This window comes from Pristis pectinata, chromosome 3 (assembly GCF_009764475.1).
Source record: "Pristis pectinata isolate sPriPec2 chromosome 3, sPriPec2.1.pri, whole genome shotgun sequence".
In the NCBI taxonomy this organism is placed as follows: Eukaryota; Metazoa; Chordata; class Chondrichthyes; order Rhinopristiformes; family Pristidae; genus Pristis; species Pristis pectinata.
The window spans coordinates 61,222,700-61,243,494 of NC_067407.1; the positions used below are offsets into that span (position 1 = coordinate 61,222,700).

A 20,795-nucleotide genomic window follows, 5' to 3' on the forward strand; every position below is an offset into this window, starting at 1 on the left:
GCACTGATAAAAGTAATTAATGGCATCCTCTGCAATGTGTTTATTTATTCAGTTTTCAGCATCTGGGCATCACAGTAAGCCTGGCATGTATTGGCCAACCCTGATTGCCCTGGAACTGAGTGAATGCTCAGCCATTTCACAGGGTAAATTAAGATTCAACCACAATGGTGGTCAGAAGTCAGGTACAGGCTAAACTGGGTGAGGATGGCACTAGTGAATCAAATGGGGTTTTTCTGCAGGCTGGTGGTTTCACTATTGGCTAGGTTCTGCAATTTCAGATGTTTAACTGAATTTAAATTCCACAGTTGCCATGATGGGAGTTAAATTTATGTCTCTGGATTGTTAGTGCAAGCCTGTGGATTAGAGTGTACCTGTGGTACATTTGCCCTCCTTTCAACAACCAACCACAACATCCAAGACCAACATCTCTGCTGCACTGTCCATCCAGAGAAGAATGCTTGCTCATGATTTCACTCTTGCCTATCTGGTCACCCCTAAGTAGTGGCTTCTCCCGGTTCTTCTCTTCCTCATCTGCCTTCCTCAGTGATATCTGCAGACAGAAGGTCACCATCTACCTCACCATCCCTCTCGACCTTCCTACAGCTTTCTGTCAGACTGCCTGTCAGTCATCCTAAATCCCCAACCTGCAATCTCTCACCATTGATACCAACCTCCTCCCTGGTCATTGTGTTAGGTTTAACCAAACCATTTCCTTATTTAGCACCTTATTAGACTCTGGCCAGTGCTTCCAAACTTGCATCCCCTCTCTCACCTTCACTTTCATAATATCAGCCACTGTCCTCTCCTGTATTTCTCATATTTTCTCACAGCACAGAAGACCATTCAGCCCATCGAGTCAATGCCAGTTCTCAGAGCATTCCCACCAATCCAATTCTCCCACTTATTTTCCTCTAACCTATGCCCTTTCACTTGCCCATCAACTCCCTTCTGATTCTCCTGCCACCCACCTACAATAGGGTAATTTCCAGGAGCCAATTAACCTACCAACATGTCTCTGCAATGAGGGAGGAAACAGAAGCATCTAGGAGGAACCCACACAGGAGAATGTACAAACTCCACACAGACTGCAGTGGAGGTGAAGATTGAACCCAGGTTTCTGGAGCTATGAGGCAGCAGCAGTAGTACCTACGCCATCTTAATGAAACTTGCATGTTCAGGCAAACATGAATTTCTGATTCAACTATTCATGAGCACCCACAGCTGGCCTCCCATATTCCGTGAAACCTTCAAGCAAGTAATTGTATACCTGGAAGACTTCCTTTATTCTGCCTTCTGTAAAATTGAGGTCATCAAAAACTGTGAAGTCCATGTCCTGATTTGCACCGTCCCCTTCTCCCTTCACTCATTACCTCTGTGCTTGCTGACCCCCATTGGCCCCTGATGAAGCAGCACCTCAAATTTGAAATTCTCATCCTGTTTTTCAGATCTCTCCATGGTCTCACCTCCTGCCAATTCTGCAATCTTCTTCACCCCTTTAACCCTCCAAGATAACTCCATTTCTCCAATTCTGGCTCCTTAATAATCCTCAAATGTAGTTGGTTCACCATTGGCAACAGACCCTCCAACTATTCCAAGCATTGTCATTTCTTCCCCAAATCCTTCCACTTTCTCCCACTTACCTCCTTGATGTTCCTTAAAACTAACCTCATTGACTAATCTTTGGTTATCTGCCTGGAATACAGCCTACCATTAGTTATTTAGTTTGATAATATTTCTGTGAGGCATCTTCAGATGTTTTTTCCCACATAAATGTGTTGCTGTTGTTATTATTGTATTTCAGTCCCTCCATGAACTTGCCCCTCCCTTGCTCTGTATCCTCCTGTATTCCTCCCTCCACCAAAATATTTCTTTGAATCAATTGTTTTTTCTGCATTCATCCTCCCTTCACCCCAGTTTTGGTGGCCAAGGCTTCAGACACATAGGTGTGGTGCAGCTGGTAGAGTTGTTGCCTCACAGCTCCAGCAGCCCAGGTTCAATCCTGACCTCTAATGCTGTCTGTGTAGAGTTTGTACATTCTCCCTGTGACAATGTTGGCTTCCCCCAGGTGCTCTGGTTTCCTCCCACATTCTAAAAATGTGTGGGTTACTAACTGGCCACTGTAAATTGCCTCTAGTGTGTGAATGAGTGGTGGAATCAGTGTGGGGGGAGAAGATGATGGGCATGTGCAGAGAATAATACTGTAGGATTAGTGTAAAACAGGATGCTTGAGGGTAGGTGCAAACTTGATAGACTGAAGGGCCTGTTTCTGTGCTATATCTCTCAGACACTAGAATTCCCTTTTGCCTCTTCACCTTTCCTCTCTTCCTTTAAGATGCCTCTTCAAACCAATCAATGTGGAGAGGTCTCAAATATTGATGGTGTTCAGAGCCCTAGAGATCCTTAAGCTAAGTCTAGTTAATAAACTGATCACAGTTTTCCAGAAAGCCAACTGTACAAAAATAACAAAAAATGAGTGTTTCTTCTAGATCTTTAACTGGTACCTAAAAGACATTCCCATTGATACACTTTCAATATATTTCTTTTCTTTCTCCAGTCTGAGGCTGTCACCTGCGCATGAGCCAAGTAGCTCACTGGTGGTTTTAGAGTGGGACCATACTGAGCCTGCAATTGGGGTGAAGATTGTAGACTATCTCATCAGCTTGGAAAGGGTCACCATCACGGACCGAGCAGAAATGTCGAAAGTAGAGACAGGTGAGTGTGAACCAAGTTTTGCTTGAAACAGAGGAAATAGAGTACAGTGAGCATGGTATGAGTTTGGACACTGACCAGTAGAGTTGAAGATGGAGTGGGATGAAATTCTTTGTGGAAAGATGGCTTTAAAAGTGTTTCCCTGAGGAATTGGCAAATAATGCTTGAATACCTAATTTTTACAGGTAACATACTTAATAATCCTGTCACCAATGTGTTAGATTAAATCCAAGACTATATGATTCTATTATATTGTCATTCCTTTCAAACACATAATGGAAAATAAGATGAGTTAAGAGAAGGAGCAGCTGCTTTATCTACAGTTCTGGCATTTTGAAGAAAGAATTAAATATCAGAGATTAAAGAAGTTTTGAAATATTATTTGAAAAATCATTCACCATTCTCACTCATTGTCTATTTTTTTCTAAAGTGATAAAGTTAGGCCAGTTTCATTTTTGTTTAAAAAGAATTCTGTGGACTTCTTTCTTCTGGTTGTCTCCAAATAATGTTCTCATTAATGGTCTCATGTGTCTCAGAGCTGAAGTGGTGTTAGGCCTACATGGGAATCAATCCAAAGCAGGTCAGTTCTGACATGCTGACTTGCGCCTTGAAGACACAACTTAGCTTTACAGATATGGAAGGAATATTGAAATTAATTCTACTTCCCGTTTCACTTCCTCCTTCCTTTATGGATGTTATATCCATATGAGGATGGGAACTCTGAAATTAATCAACTATTGATGAAACAGCTAGATGTTGAAAAGCCCATCAATTATCATGTGTAAACATCTTGAAAGGCTACAAAATAATGCAGGCATCAAGGGCACTGTATGAAGGATTAAAATTGGATGTCCGAACCTACAAATAAGTGTTAAGAAAATTTACCAGTGTTGGAATTATAAACTAAACCCTGAATATACTCTCATTATACAGCAGGTTTAATGATTGTTGTAAAGAGAGGAACGGTAACATTTTAAAATGGAAAGCTGAAAGATAAGAATTTAAGTAGTGGTGAATCACTGGAACAAGTGGTGGGATGAAAGTTAAGGGAGTAACCCAAGTTGTTTTTGCATTTCCTTCACTCTTCCCCCTCTGGTGTATCCTATGAATACTGTGGCCTGATTCACTAGAGTGGTAACATGCAAACTTACACATGCAATTTGCCACCTGATGAACTCCTGGTCTCAGTTATTGACATCCTCCCAAGCAGGGGGCATTTGAAATTGAAATCAGTGAAGTAGTCACCTTGATCATCTGGCTATGACTTCCTGAAGCATATTGTTGAGATTAATTGGCTTGATGTGAAAATAAGCTTCCAGTCCAGGCCTCAGCTATTAAAATCTTACAGCAGTAAAAAGGAAGGAAAGCAGTTACTTCATGTGAATGTTGCCTCTCCTTTTTCCAAGATTTCTTGTGTCTTTCTTTGTTTAAGCTTGATATTCTTTCCTGTACACTATTCATTTTATTACTATCTTTTTTGCATATTTTATTTTCTCTCCATGTTTTTCTTTCTCTCTTTTTCTTCATTGGTTCCCTTCAGTCTGTTTTCTTCCCCTCTTCCTGATTTGTTTTTCCACTTCTTTCGCTTCCACGATTCTTCATCTTTTTTTCTCCCCTCTCAGTGTTGAATTCCATAATGACCTATAACCTTATGTGTTTGTGTTGCCTTTCTCCTCTGTGTGTCTCTGTCCCCTCTCTCCCTGTCTCTGAGTCCCCTCTCTCCCCTATGTCTCTGTCCCCTCTCTCTCCTGTGTCTCTGAGTCCCCTCTCTCCCGTGTCTGAGTCCTCTCTCTTCCCTGTCTGTTCCTCTCTCCCCTGTCTGTTCCTCTCTCCCTGCCCTGTGTCTGTCTCCTCTCTTCCCTGTGTCTGTGTCCCCTCTCCCCCTTGTGTCTGTATCCTCCTCTGTGTCTGCCCCTTCTCTCCCCTTTCTGTTTTCTCACTTCGCTATGTCTGTCCCCTCTCTCCCCTGTATGGGGGTTCCCTTTCTCCTCTGAGTGGCTATCTCCTCTCTCCCCAGTGTTTGGGTACTATCTCTCTCCCCTGAATCTGTCCCTTCTTTCCCCTTTTCTTGTCCTCTCTTCTTTCTTCCTTCCTTTGTCCTCTCATTCATCATTTTTCCTGCCCCACCTGCAATTGTTCTGTGCTGCCCTGTGTATAGGAAGTGAAAAAGTGGTTTATTCAGTCAAACTGACATCACTCTCTTCAAATTCAAGATTCACTCAAAAGAAAATTGAATCAAAACAAACTTTAACGTCTTTATTGTGCCTTGGAACACCGAATAACTGGTACCAGTTGTACTGATGTTAAAAGAACAAAAAGGATTTGTTTATTAAATAAAGAAATATCTTCAATTGTAATCACTTTAGGGACATTTTTGTGCACATGGTGAAGTTAAGCTTCTATGGAGAAGATTTTGGAATAAATTATAACTAGCATTGATTATGTTTTAATGAGTAACTGCATGTTTCTTAAGTGTGAGTTTTAATTATTTCTAAATTGGTCATTAGTAATTCCCCAGGGCGAATAGAGAATGATTTCTGCTATCCCACAGCTCAGTTCTGTAATATTTATAACCCATTCAAAGACTAAGCTATATTTCAACAGAGCTGCTTTCTCACAAGCCTGGTTTACATCCGACACACATTGATAGGATATCTCACATGAAATTAATCGGGATAGACTTGCTCCATTCACTTGTGCACATGGACTCAGCTCAAAGAAAGACAGCTGGGGGAGGCATAATCAAGTTTAGAAAATATTGGATAGGGACAGATGGAATAAAACCACAATATTGCTTGCAGTAAACGAAGAAAGTAAAGGAAGGGATGTGAATTTAAAACTAAACAAACAAAAGAGGGAAGATTTTGTAACAGCAACAGATGTTTACCGGTCTTGGTAGTGGAGGGAGAAACATTGGGATCTTTCAAAATATAGTTGGATGCTTTGATGAATAGGTTATAATAGGAACTGATCATAGTGCCACTTGATGAGCTTTGATGGGTGAGTTTTTCCCCAACCCAGTTTATAGAAGTTATAGAAGTTATAGATTCATAGATTATGAAAAAAGGCCCTTCAGCCCACTGAGTTTCACAGACCAATCACCCACTTACACTAATCTGACACTGATCCCGTTCTCTTCCCAGTTTGTCTCTTTTATTGCACTCATTCAGCAATCTCAGTCAAGGACACAATAGCTAGCCATTGCGGGAAATGAAACTGCCACACTGACTCCAGTTGGGTTACTGTCGGGTATGGCAGCAAGATGTTGAAGGAGGGCTACCTAATCTGGGAATGTTCAATGCTGATAATGAACATGTGAAATAGGAAAGCATTCTAGTCCTCCCCTCTTCACCAGCATTAGTAAGAAAAAGCTGTTTCCATGATAAACTGCGACTGTGGACATGGCATTGGGGAATCTTGGTTCCTATGGATGCTGGTGCAGATCTTCTTGAATATTAAATGAGCTCCTAAAGTTATATTCCAATATCCCCATCTCCCTCTATGGAGACAAACAAGGAATTGAATTAGTCAGAGTGTCAGTCATTGAAATCCAAAAAGCAATTTCTGTTTCTCATCCCCCTTTGTAAAAATAGTCTAATTTACAGTACCCAATCTGACAAAGCATGACACTTAATATGTTCCAGGTCTTTCAGTGATTTTATTTTTAATCCATTGACTAAGGTCTGTCTATCCTCTAATAGATAGTCTGTTCTTTGTGAAAGAGCAGGTAACATCTGGCCTTCTTATGGATTTATTAAAGATCCAGGAAAGAGCAGAACATGACTGAGCAGCAGGGGTTACCAAGGAAGTTGGATGTTGCTGACCTACTGCAAAATGATTTGCAACTGATATGCATTGCATCTCTACAACCATATTTAGTTGACCTTGGATAGACATAAGGAAGGGTTGCAGAAGCAAACCAGCTCAGGTTCTCTCTGCTATACATCCTGTTCATATCTTTCTGCAATAGTCTCAGCCCTCCCTGACGCGTATTCATTTAGTTATTCCCCCAGTACAGCTGCTAATGACACTGCATCTATAGAAAGTGTTCTGATATATTCCTGCTGCAAACTGTTTCTGACCTCAAGGTGGTTCAATCCTGGTGCACCACTCTGAGAATCCTCCATAAGTCATGTGACTTTCCTGCCTGGGTCCTTAATTAATCTACATTAGTTATTCTCAGCCTCTGTTGTTTAATGAGCACAAGTACATAATCCTTTCATTAGTAAGTTAATTATACCAATCTCCTCACTGTTGGGCTCATTTATCTTTTAATAATAATAATTTCAGATGTCCTGTTAATTAATTGAAATAAGTCTGAGACAAGACGATTAATTAAATGTTCCAGCAGCAGTGATTTATGCAGGAAGGAATGTGTTGGCGCTGGAATTGTGTTGAAAAGGTAAAGCTGAAGCAGGAGCTGTGAAATCAAGCAGCCTCTTTGCTTCTGTTCCAATGCAAAGTCTGAGACCTTCAAATTCTGACGGGCAAGGTGGCAGAATATTCAGTGGGGTGAGTATTTGTGGTGAATCGCACGCTTCCCCATACCCTCACCACAAATCCAACCACTTTGTGCGTTTTGGGTTTTCTGCCCCACTTCTCAAAGGAACCCATCTTCTCAAGAGCTTGGAAAGAGGATTAACCAGCTAATCAACTGTGAAGTCCACTACACATGAAGCCAAACCTCCCCGCCTGACGTGATAACAGGATCAGTTAAGTGGAACCTATAGTTGATCAAACCCCTATGCCCCCCCTCACACCAGTGAATGTATCATGCCAATTGTAGCACCTCTTACTGCCTTCCCAATTGAAATCATCAACTCACCATAAGAATTAGACCCAAAATGTTCTTTCATGGAAGGTTGACACATCCAAGTATTAAGCTATTGGGTGAGTTATAGAGACTTCCTTCAAATAAGTAAGGTCTTCTATCACTTTCAATAAAGCTCCAGACTCTTTCAGTCTCCTACAGAGGTTCTGCTATTTACAAAGAATATGCTGTTCTGACCATCAGTGCAATAACCAAATATGTTGATCATGGGACACCGATGCTTCCATGTGCAATGTTATACTACATTTGGCAATGCTGGATACAGTTGGCACCAGACCCTCGACTACAATACACACTGCCGTGTTTAGTGGACTGCAGAACTTTGTGTTCTGACTTTTAATACTGTTGGCATTGAGCTAGGCACAGTTTCACTGTACTGGCTGTAAGAATTTGTGATAATTTGCACTTCTTTTTGGTGCCATGTTAGGTATCTATTTACTGTATTTTGAGTTTAACTCAGGGTATGGCTTGTGAATGAATCTATTTGAAATGCACTGGGACAATTCTGTTTGTATCATTTTGACTGGGTTTTTCTCCTTTCAGTAGCATTGGTTCTGAAGCTGTTCCTGCTAGAGCAAGATTTTGTTGCACTGTTATTGAATATGCCCAGCTTTTTATCAGAAGGTAAAAGGAAAAATATAATTGGGACAACTGGAAATAACTCTAAACTGCACATGAAAAAATTGTACAACAGGTCTGTCAGCGTTTGTATAGAGAAAAGAGAAGCTTGAAGATGAGCTTTGATAATGAGTTCACATCCAAAAGATTAATCCATCAATTCTCTTTGCAAACGCTGCATGAGCAAGTGTTTCATGCTTTTATTTTAGGTCTTGCAGCACACTCTAGTGAACTAATTCCTAAATTACATCTGGAAGTTTTGTAAAGCGAGGCTTACTAAAGCAACCACTCTCGTAGCACGGGCTATGTGATATGTGAATTACATCCTGCACTGTGAATTTCTGCCTGAGCATTCACTGTCTCAATAAGTTGAAATCCAGGATCTCCTCTGAGTTCAGCCCACTTCAGCTACACATTTGTTCAATTAAATATGTAGCATGTATCTACCAGAAGATTTTGTAAACATATTGGACAATTTCAATGAAGTTGCCAATGTGAAAATCAAATGTGATACTAGTTTCTTGGGGACTCTGTAATCTCAAACTAGTGGGGGTAATAGCATACACATTCTTTTAGCCAGTTCTTCTTGTCTTATGTCCACTCTAGTTTTGTGGCTTCTTTGGTAGCTAATGAGACCAAAGTGGGACCTGCAGACGCTTCCTCTAATGGGGCAGGAGGGAGCTGATGATGTAGTTTGTGAAGTGGTATGCTCTTTCTATCACTTACATGTGGCCTCTCTATGTTCCCAATGCATGGCCTTGAGGTTCTCAATACTGTGCCAAATCCACTTTCTCGACTTTGAAAAGTCATGGGCCAAGAGTCAGTGGGGATGTTGCATTACATCCAAACTGGCTTTCACCACATCTTTAACTCTTTTCTTCTGACAATCTGGTAATCTCTTCCCATTCCAGAGCTTGGAACAGTGTCTGTTTCAGGAGTATGGTGTCAAGCATGCGAATGACATGGCCTGCCCAGCATAGCTGACTGAATCTTATAAGGGCCTCATTACTGGTTCACATTTGACACTTTGGTAGGTTTCTGTTGAAGTGGAGCCAAATTTCATGTAATATCCTCCTCAATATTATGCAACTCATTTTAATTTTGGGGGAGGTGTAATTGGATGATACCGTCATTTTTTACGTTTTTGAGACTGCTGGAAAAAAAGGGGAAACCTCCACTTTAATTGGCAAAAATTGCTCCCTATTTTGAAGTTGGAATAGTTTGGGAGAAGGAGCCATTGTACAGTAATTTTTCTGTGCTAAATATCTTGATGGATGTAGACAAGCAGATAAATGTCCAATGAAATGTTTGTCCACTTATTTTAAGATTTGCCTGTTTGTTTCATATTTCTCATATTTACTAATGATATGGAAGGACACCATTTGGCCCATCGGATCTATGCCATTTCTCAGAGCAATCCCATTTCTTCCCTTATTTTTCCCTGTAACTTATTCTCTCTGACATGGCCCACCATTCTTGCAAATTCACCTGCCACTCACCTCTCTCTCCCTCTCCTTCTCCCTCTCTCCTTTCCCCCTCTCTCCTTCCCTTCCACTCTCCCTCTTGCTCCCTCTTGTTTTTCCACACATTCTCTTGCTCTCTCTTTCTCTCCACCTTTGCTCTATTTTTCCTTCTCCATTCTCTCCGCTCTCCCCAATCTCTCTCCCCCTCCCCATTTCTTCCCATCTCCCCTCCTCTCCGCTATCTCCCCCTCCTTCCTCATTCCCCCTCACTCCCCCATTCCCCCCTCTTTTTCCTCTCACCCCTCTCTCCCCCCTCTTCTCTCCCCTTCTCTTCCCCACTTTAAGGGCACTCCCCCCCCCCCTTCAGCAATGTGGCCCTTTGGAAATGTCGACTCCTCTTTAGTACTCTCTGTCTCTTGATAAGTGTCCTGGCCTTACTGGTTTCAAGTACCATACTTCATTAGCATGTTCCTGGTAGATTTAATAAACGATCTGCCCCAGATGATCTGTCTGCTTCAAACATAACACCACCATCTAAATTAGTGCCCTGACTTTCACATGCTGCAATGTTTCAGTGTAATTCTGTTACAGCACGTTCTTTGTGGTTTTAACTTGACTGACCATCATGCTTTGCCTCTTGACCTTGCACCATTTAAATACCATTAATACATGTTGTATTTGTTTTAACAATCTATGCAACTCTGTTCCATGTCAGCAATGATATTAAAACACATCAGGAACACCTTGAATAGGTTTACACAATTAAAATTTTTACCATATGTTTCTTCTTAGGCAGTCCCTCAGGATCAGCAATAACTTGCTTCCACTATGATCTTTTTTTTTGGTTTTGACGGTTCTGAGGTGACTCATGAGGCCAAGGTGGGAATGGCAGCTGAATCTCCAAATGAGGCTGGAGCTGCCTGATGGGGCGAATGGGCAGGTAGTTTGTGAGGTGGCCAGCTGCCTGTGCAGGACCTGTATCTGCTCCCATGCACAGCCTTGAGATTCTCAACACTACCTCGAGTGCTCCTCCTCAACAATGAGTACCCAACCATTTGTTTAAGCTACTTGTACAGTATAACATTTGACTGACAGAGGAGAGCTGTGCTGGACAGCATTTGCATTTTTTCATCAAAAGTACCTCATACATTTATTCATTTCGTTATTTTCACATTAGTATTATGATGTTAGAATTCCACAGTTTATGCAAAGAGGGGTTTTCCCTTGTACATGCTTGTGCTAATGATGGGAGACAAAGAAATGTGAAGTCTGAAGAGATTTATAAATGGACATGTATTTAAAAATTTTCTGTGCCTGCTTAGCAATTTTTATGCTATACTGGATCATCAAGTTAGCAATGTGTGATGAATTCTGAATATCACATCATATGTTACTATAATGTCCAGAATCATAATTAACCTGTCTCCTCACTAGCTAACCCTGAGATGTTGCTCCAGTGTTGTTCAGTGAACAGCATTCATGGGGAAGGAAATAGTTGTTTAGGAAGAAGGGGTTGACTGAAGGAGGGTGGGGGGGGGTCTCGTGTGCCATAAACATCAGCACACACCACTTGCAAATGAACTGTTTCTGTGCTGTAAATTCTTTTAACTCATACCTGTCCCACTGGTATAAATAGGCCTACCCACAACTCTCTGTGGACATTCCAAAGTCCAGCATTGGCTGGAATACAATGGGACACCCTGAACTTCCACACATTTCCCAACTGAGCCTGTGCCAGGTAAAATCCAGACCAGCTGCAGGGTCCTTGTGATAAATTGGAAGAGAATGCTACCCACAGACTGGTGTGGACAATCGTATGTGTGATTCAAACAGTAAATGTAGTTCATTCTATTTTAAGTCTTTCTGAGTGCTTTAATTGTTATTAATAATTGTTTTATGATAGTCCCCCAGTCCTTTTGAATGTTTTAATGTCAAAGATATTTAAAAAGATTAATTTTCTTTGACAGCTGGTGAAGCTGAGAGTGGGAACTCACCAGCTGTCAAAGCCATTCTGTGTGAGCAACTGGCCACTCCTGATGCACCAAACTTTATCGGGCCAAGTCAATGTACCTCCCAATGGAAGACTGAGCTCAGTACCAGGCTGGAAGAACAGGGCAAGAGCACTGTTTTCTCAGGGCCCCAAAAAATCTGCTCCATTGTGTCCAGCTGATCAAAATTAATTTTTTTTCTAAGCACTATTTAGCTTTTTACCCCTTCCCTGTTCCATCCCATACACAAGTTTGCCAATACTTATTTAGTCTGCTCCAGGATTCTCACACCTTCAGCTGTGCTGCATCCAACAACCAAATTCCAGCTCCGACCATCACTTCCTAAGTTTATCTATCTTCATCGGGCCCCACCTTTCATGACTAAGTGGAAAATGAACAGACATCCTTTTCACAAATAGGCTTTCAGGCAACTCCCCACCCTGCATTCATCCCGAGTATCTGCATAAGAAACTAAAATGGTTCAGATAAATAGACAAGCAAAACAAGTTTTAATTCCCTGACAGTTTTCCTTCTTCCAGAATTGCCGGAAGCAATTCTGCCCAGAAAATTATTTGCTGAATTTTTCACATGAAAGTAAGCAAATCTCACTATTCAGGTATCATGCTCCCAGCTCTGTTCAGTCAGTTGCTGAAGTTTGAGGTTTTGAGGTTCCCTCACTCATCATGGTAAAAAGGCTGTGTTCATTTGATGCCTCTCTGGTGAAGCAGGGCTGATGTGAATAATTAAACGTGAGTAACCAAGGGGTCAGACCCCTTCCACTACAGCAAGCTGCTGTGTGCACAAGACCCAATTGTGTTATGGAGAACATTGATTGTAAGATTCACTCAGTTCAACATTTTGGTCCAATACCAGCTTCCGTACCTAACATTTTAGTCATGACAAGACGCCAATATGCTGTTTACCTTCCTTTCTTTTTCAATCTTTTTATTAGTTTTCAAATTAATACGGATTAATATATAACATCAATGTTTGTACGTGTAATACAAAGAGATCGGGAGATCAGTCATGGCATGGATAATCATAAAAAACAATAAAGTATATAAAAAAATCTGTAGATCCAATGATCTCTTAGTGAATGAATATAATATAAAAGAAAGGAAAGAAAAAGATTTATTATAAAATATAAAGGAAAGAAAAAAAATCCTCAAAACAATAAGAAAATTTATAAACAGTATATCAAACCAAACTAAGCTAAGGAACAAAAAAATGCTGTTTACCTTCCATTGGATGTTATTTCAGTTAGATGTTCAGCCCTTCATTGGTGGAGTCATCAGAACACTAAAAGGATCTCCACTCAGGTGATATCAAAAATAGTATCTCACACACAAGCATCTGATAAAGGGATTCTATGTAACATCATAGGGAAGTTCTATTTTCTGTAATAATGCTTTGATATATGACATCATCCTTGGTATTAACATGTCCTAGATGGTGTTGTTATGGCAGTAACATCTTTGCAAAGTGCCAAAGCTTCTTTAGAATTCAATCACATTCAGCTCACATTAGTAATGTCTATCATTTTAGCATTTACCAAGTGAAGAATTTTACCTTCATTTTTCTCCAATGAAAACATGAGTTTGCAGTCAAAATAAGCTGTTCAGCATTTTAAATAATTAATTGGGTTTTACACGTTTTGGCTTGTGCATTCAGGGTGATGTATGCAAGATGATTCGTAGACTTGGAGCTCCATTGGTTCAGCTGAGAAACAGAAACTCATCATATGGAGTCTATGTTTATCCTTTCCCTCAACAATACCAATAAAAAGGAGATTATCTGATCATCCTTATTCTACTGTTTAAGGCATCATTTTCTGGGCAAATTGACTCTCACATCTCTTGGTTTACAACAATGACTACATAGTGCTTTATTTGCTGCAGACCAGTTAGGAATGCTTAGTGAGCATGAAGGCCATCAGTTGTGTATATGTTCTTGTACTGAGGAGACAGTTAAGAGGGGCCAGTGCAAAACTGAAATGTTCTAAATACTGAGAAGCATAAACAATGTAGACCAGAGCAAATTATTTAAGTTTCTTTCCCCCAACCAACACAATCACCTGTCTCACTTTCAGCCACTCGTCAATCGATTTGTGGAATGGAGTCTCTCTAAAGCAACAATTGCTCTGGCCAATAGCAGGGATCGGAAGTGAACAAAAATCTGCTTGAGAAAATGGATCAACAATTATCGGGAGAGAGATTAAATGTATCATTGAATATAATGGTTCTATGTGTCCCTGGGTCCATGGGTGAATCAGTTGCAGAATACAAAAGGTCAAACTCCGTGCAGTTTGAATGGAATCGTCCAACTGACTGGTCTAAATTCAGGGTCACGTTGCAAAGCATTTGATTATTATTTTAGATTGAAGAAAAATACTTCTCGTCATATTCTACCACAACACATAAAGGGGGAGGAAGAGTACAAGGATGCCACATCTAGTAGACAGGTGGACAGTGATAAACCTGAATGTTTCTTGCTATATATTTAGGCACAGGGGAATTGGTAGAACATTATGCTCAAGGATATGCTTTAATGCAGTTCTTGGGGTTGTGTGTCTGGAAAATTTGGGTTTTTCAGTTCTCTCATGTCAATTGTTTCTATGTTTCAAATTTTGAATTGTGGGCATTTTGTGTTGAGAACATTTGTCCACCAACCAGTGGATTGAGTGAAGGCCATTTTTTGTGTTGAGCAGATGCTCTGTTGGTACAAGCTGTTCCAGAGCAATAGGCTTCCACTGCTCGGTTCCTAACAGTCTTGAGAACATTTGGCAAACAGTGTGTTAATAATGAAAAATGCAATGACAAAATTAGGTCAGAGTCGTCTCTCTTGGTGATCTCTGGAGTAATGTGCATTATCTAATGCATTTCAGCGCAGGAAGGCCCATATTCAGGCTCTGATTTTTGTGGGGTTAGCTGATCTCACCAGGGATTGCAGTTTGGAGATGATAACCAAGCTTGTGTTCTTGATGAGGGAAGGAATGAAAAGGAGAAGTCCCTGATGGGTGTGACTAGATGTATGAGGATCTCCGGTGAAGGTACAATGCAGCTGGTCTGTCTGCTGCCTCAGCCTCTCTAATATAATCTCTGGGAATTGGGATGAGAAACCATGATGGAGGATTTCACTGTCTAGCTACCTGATCCCAGACATCTCTGGACATGCTTTGGCCATAATCGGTGGCTGCTGAATGGGAGAAGCTGAGAAAGATGATGTTGCCTTTATCCCATACCTGCTTTTAATACATAATAATTGATATATTTTTGGAGCCGTCCATGAGTTTACAACTAAATAAATAGTTAGCCTGTAATACATGGGCATCAGACTTCTGGAAATAATTGGTAGATGATTAATAAGTGAATTAATTCATTAAATACTTTAGTAATGCGGTGGCAGTAGATGGAATGGACATTCAGCAATGATGGTATTGGTTTATTATTGTTACATGGACCAAGCCTTTGTTTGTGTGCCTTCCAGCCAGATCAGGCCTTATATAAGTACATCAATGTAGTCAAAAGAAAAAGAGAATGCAGAATATAGTGGAGGCATAAGAGACTGCAGATGCTGGAAATATATTCATGTAGAATATAGTGTTGCAGCAACAGATAAAGTGCAGAACAGGTAATCAAGTAAAGTGAAGAGGTGGACTGGGAGATAAAGAGTTCATATTTAGTGTACAAGAGGTCTGTTCAACAGTCTGAAAACAGCGAGATAGAAGCTGTCCTTGAGTCTGCTGGTACGTGTCTTGTGTCTGGTGGACAAGCCAGCAAGTCGTTTAACTAATTATTTGGACTTAACTGAATACAGTTCAGCTTTAGCAGCACTCACTCTAGCTAAGAATTTGAGTAAATTTGCCTCAATACTTCATGAGAAACATTCATCAGTCTCTGTTTAATCAAGGGAATTTGTGAGAGCTTAATAGATATAGGTATAGTCATATAGCACAGAAGCAGGCCCATCGAGCCTGCACTGGCCATCAAGCATCCATTTACGCTTAGTCTTATAATATCTTCCCCACATTCCATCAACTCCCCGCAGGTTCTACCACTCACCTACACACAATAGACCTACTCACCTATCAGCCTGCACATCATTGGGATATGGAAGGAAACCGGAGCACCCAGGGAAGAGATCCACATGGTCAAGGGAGAAGGTCAAAATCGAACCTGGGGAGCTGGAGCTGAGGCAGCAGCTCTACCAGCTGCATCACTGCTGCCTGATATTATCAGGCATCAGGTTGCAAAAGACTGCAGCTAATTAGTGAATTAGTCCCCTTAAATCCCATCTCCATTAACTTTCTTCCAGAATGTTATTTTCTTAGCCTTGCCAGTAGCCCTGTGATAGCTGACCCCTGAACAGATTAAATAAAGTGGGCATGTTATCATCCATAATATCTGAATGTAAATCCCAGCACAGAGCTTTAATGCAGCTGAAGAATTTAAAACACTCAGCCGTAGGTCACAGTTCAAGTTTGTCCTTTCTGTGGATGGGAGACCTGTTTACCAGGCACACACCTTCCCAACCTTGTATCAATCCATGAATGTAATGAGGGATTCCCTCTGTGGAAGAGACACAATAAGTCAGCCACTCAGTCAAACTCACCCCATCAGGATCTTAAGCCACTTGTTTCAATACACAGTTCCATTTTATTTGAAATGTCTGAGATCCTCGAGTTAAACATGATCATGTTTCACTGACGTCCTGACTTTCCGAAGTGTGATTATTAGGAATGTGACCCTTTTCCATTTCCAGTTATTTTCCATCTGCTCCTGAAAATGGTAAAGTGGGGTGCAGGTCAGTGGTCACTCTGATTCTTAACAGCCCATCAAAATTGTATTCTGTAACTCACCAAGATGTCCCTAACATCTTCCTTTTATTCACAGATCAATCTCATCTGAAGGCTCCCACATACTAAACTGAGTGCACAACAGATAAACATGGTACAGACCAATTAAGCGTAAATGGACACTAAAACCAAGAAAAAAATTTGCTGGAGGAACTGAGTGGGTCAGGCGGCATCTGTGGAGGGAAATGGACTGTCGACGTTTCGGGTCAAGACCTTTTATCTGGACTGGCCCTTCATCTGCCTGATCCACTGAGTTCCTCCAGCAGCTACTTTTTTTTCTCCAGACTGCAGCATCTGCAGTCTCTTGTGTCTCACTAAAGCTGAGAAACTGAATTAGAAATTAATACCTTTTTTGTGTAAATGGCACATGTGTTGAAGTGCTAGCACCCATTTCCTGTTGAAGTCCTGCCTCATCAGAAAATTGGATCAGCCACTGCCTGTGGTCACAATTCACCTTAACGTGCATATCATTTCCCTGTCATGTTTCATGCACCCAATGTCATCAACATGCATGATGCTCTTTTCCAACTTACCAACAGAAAATGGATGTAAGCATCACAAGCTACAACCTTTGCTTTGTATTCTTATTAAACAGGAAGCACATTAGGCAGAAATTATTTGTTAAGTAAAGCACCCCTCCCTTCCCATGGGGGCTTAGTTTATAGTATTATTGACTCCCCCTTTAATGCACAAGCACTTCCTTTTTCATAACATCATAGAGTTGTACAGCACAGAAACAGGCCTTTCAGCCAGGCAATGCTGGCAAAGGTCATAGCAGCTCTGCAGCACATGACTGGGTGCTATGCCCTGTGATCTTGGTGATCACAATCTTGGTAACTGCCCCATCCCAGCACCTGCCCTGACTAGACTGCTTCATAATGTGGGGGCCATGACACAGCACTATGCTATTTAACCTGTCCCTTCCCCTATATTAACCCCTACCTTCCCCCTTCCTGAATGTCTTCCCATCTTCCCCTATCTCCATGTCCACTTGTGTGCTGCCATTGGAGAGGTCATTCCGACAGTGCTGACCCACTTCCAAACAGGCCATGTGATGATAGCTGTAAGCTCAGGTTACTGTGTGTGAACACATGAGTTGGGTTCCAGTGCTTTTTAAAGGCTGTAAACCATGTGTTATGAGAAAGGTTGTTTTGGTATCTTAAAGATAAAGGTATCTGGACACAGTCTTTGTACTTTAAAAGGAGGATTTTATTCACAAAGACCAACACAGGAACAGAATGTGAAGGAAAAAATGCACCCTTGCACACTCGCACTAGGGTGATTGCGAAACATGGGGGGAGTCGTAACAGGGGTGAAGTGCACACACGCTCACTCACACACACACACACAACGAACTAGTACAAACGATCAGGGAACAAACAAATACGTTGTCTGGACCCCCTGAATCGGGACAAACAACAGCTCTACACTGCTGGGAACCTACTCAGGATGCTCCTAGACCCCTGTGGAAGTGCACCCTCTCACCTGTGGTCTCAACCCCAGCAGCAATCACTAAAGAGGAAGAGAGCTCAAGTGTACTATCTTTTATAGGGCTGTAGCGGGGTGGAGCCCGCTCAGGTGAAACAAGCCAATGATTCAGGGTGAAGAACAAAGGTGGGTTACGAGCCAATCCTCAGGTTTGCTCTTTAATGGGTGGGGCGGAGCCGGACCCTTGATTGACAGTGGTATGGCTTCCGACCTGATAGGCAATGCTATCATCCGACCATGGGGGTCAGTAGTGTTGTCACTGTCATCTGACCCCTGGCCTTTCATACTACACCATGGTAATGATTTCTTAAAGGGAGGATAGTCAAAGTTAAGTGATTTAGTTGCTGGTACTCAACTTGGTTTTAGGTCAAAACAAAGTGCTCAGTTAACACATCAAAAGTGGGTGAAATCCATTTTCTTGACTTAAATGTGGGAATTTGTGTTCATACCAAGACAATGAATTCAAATTTTACTATTTTGAGGTGGACACATTAAAACTCACACAGGTTATATGTGCACTTACATTACACATTTATACAGGTTACACTCATGCAGGTAATACACATTCATTTTACACATGTACAAGTTCACGCTCACATAGGTTACACACACATACATATTTCACACTCACACAGGTCATGCATGCACTAACATTGCACACTCATACAGGTTATATATACACCTTGTGGCACATTTACACAAGGTATACGCATACATTACACACTTGTGCAGGTCATATACACTCCTGTTCTATATTCACACAGATCATACACAAATGTAAACAACCTAATATGCTTAAGGACGTTGAGGTGTGGGGCTCGTTCTCCTGCACTGAAAGCAAGTACAGAATAAGGACAGCACAGTTACTATAAGATCATTGTCTCCCTCGTGCCTCACAATTCTACTTCAACTCCTAGGCACATTGAATGGGGTAGTACAGTTATGCTCCAGTGCTGTATTTGCCCCTTGGTACCTCTCTCCTCAAACCAAAATACTCACAACCCAAATGTCTGCTCCACCTGCCCGTCTGTGTCCACTTCCTTTCCTTCCAAAAATGATTGAATATATTGTCACCTCTCTATGTGCCCATCTCTCCCCTTTCGCTTCCCTCCAGTCTGCCCCAGCCAAATCCACAACTCAAGCTGACACAGCATACCCATTCTCTTCATTCACTTCAACAAATTCACACCATGAGGTACAGTTAACCACACTTGCTTCCTGCCACTTTCCTAGCCCCGCCCCATATTTCCACATCAAAGATCACCCAGCACCACCTCTCCGCCATTTCATTCGATCTGGGTGTTGTCTCTGTGGTGTCAGATTGCTGGTTGGCTCACAGCTGAATATTGGCAAGACTGCAGCCTTCCAATTTAGTTACCCGCTACCAAGCTGCTGTCTCCATTCCTCTCCCCAACCATTTCCTCAGACTGGACTGGACTTTTACCACGGCTAAACGCCCAGATAGAGCAGAGTCCACAGCATCATCAAGAGCAGCTCCAGAACATTGCCTCTTTCTAGTGGCCACCTTTAGCCTCCAGAAAACCCTTTGTAAGCCTTTTGTCCTCTCCAGACTCGGCTTCTTCAGTGCTTTCCCTAGTGGCCTCTCATTCTTCTTCCCATATAATCTCAGTGTAATTCATTGGGTCCATCTTGTGTTGTGCTGCTGAATATAACAGAAACTCACTTTAGTTAAAGTCATCAAACACACCCGTTTATTTTGACAATTGATGCTCACCTAGAACATGGTTCGTGCAATGTTGCAATGGTAAATAATGCAACATGATTTCTTATCGTAATATTGACCCACCAACCATGAAGTAACAGTTGCAGCTGGTAGCTACATTACACAAACCATAGGCCAGTATACTGGTTTCCTTTCCGCATTAAAGCCAGATGCACATTACTGAGTTAACTTATGCCAGTCATGAATATGTCCAGTTTCATTTAAGAACTTGTGTAAACAATAATGAAACAAAGTGTCACAGGTACGGATGTTGCCACCATGTCCTACATCCCTGCTCCAGATGCTGGTGATGCTGATGGGTCATCTTCCCAGAACTTCTCATGACATCTCTTTGATGCCCCCTTTCTGAACTTTATACTGGACTGAATTTAAACAAAATTATACAAGAAAGAACACAAATTGAAAAAAAAACGAAGTACATTGTAGTGGAAAGTGGTCATAGTGTTGCTCTTCTGAGGTAGAGATTAGGGTTGTGCAGGTTTATTCAAGAAGTGAATGGTTGGGACTTCTGGCTTCTGTATCTCCTGCTCAATGGTAGCTGCGAGAAGATGGCATGGCCTGGATGGTTGGGATCTTTGATGATGGATGTTGCCTTTTTGAGGCAGTGCCTCCTTGTGGATACTGATGATGAGGAGGGATGTGCCATGATGTATTGGGCTGAATCCATTACTCTCTGCAGCTTCTTATGTTCCTGCGCATTCGAATTACCGTAGGCAGACATCTAGTCAGGAACTCTATAAGCTTAGGGACAGATAATTTATTTAATGTTTAATGTGGCCTCATTTTAAACTTGCTGTATTACCACAGCTATGTCTACTGTAATCCTATTTCCCATTGTGCTGTTGGCTTTGGCATATTCGCTCCAGCCTGAATGAACAAGCCTTAACTCCATGGGTTGTATCTCTCATTCGTCCCTCTAAACTAAACAGCTTCCATTTGTATTTCCCTGAGAAATAACAAATTTCCACTTGTCGGATGCAGCAGGATCACTGCTGACCTTGTGGTCTGAGCTGGACTCACTGATGTAGACCTTTCTCTCCTTTCCAGATCTTCACAAATACTTTCATATTTCCAACCTTGGAAATATCTCAGTCAGTGT

General features: G+C 41.5%; 1 protein-coding gene across 4 annotated transcripts in view; it reads left to right on the forward strand.

The window, feature by feature from the left end:
- Window positions 1–20,795, forward strand: part of astn1 (astrotactin 1) — a 1,815,355-nt gene that overhangs the window by 1,702,546 nt on the left and 92,014 nt on the right. For all 4 annotated transcript variants that reach the window (XM_052011000.1, XM_052011002.1, XM_052011001.1 and 1 more), the window contains one exon: window positions 2,555–2,712. In XM_052011000.1, the coding sequence (XP_051866960.1) occupies window positions 2,555–2,712 (158 nt within the window). The remainder of the gene's footprint in view (window positions 1–2,554; window positions 2,713–20,795) is intronic.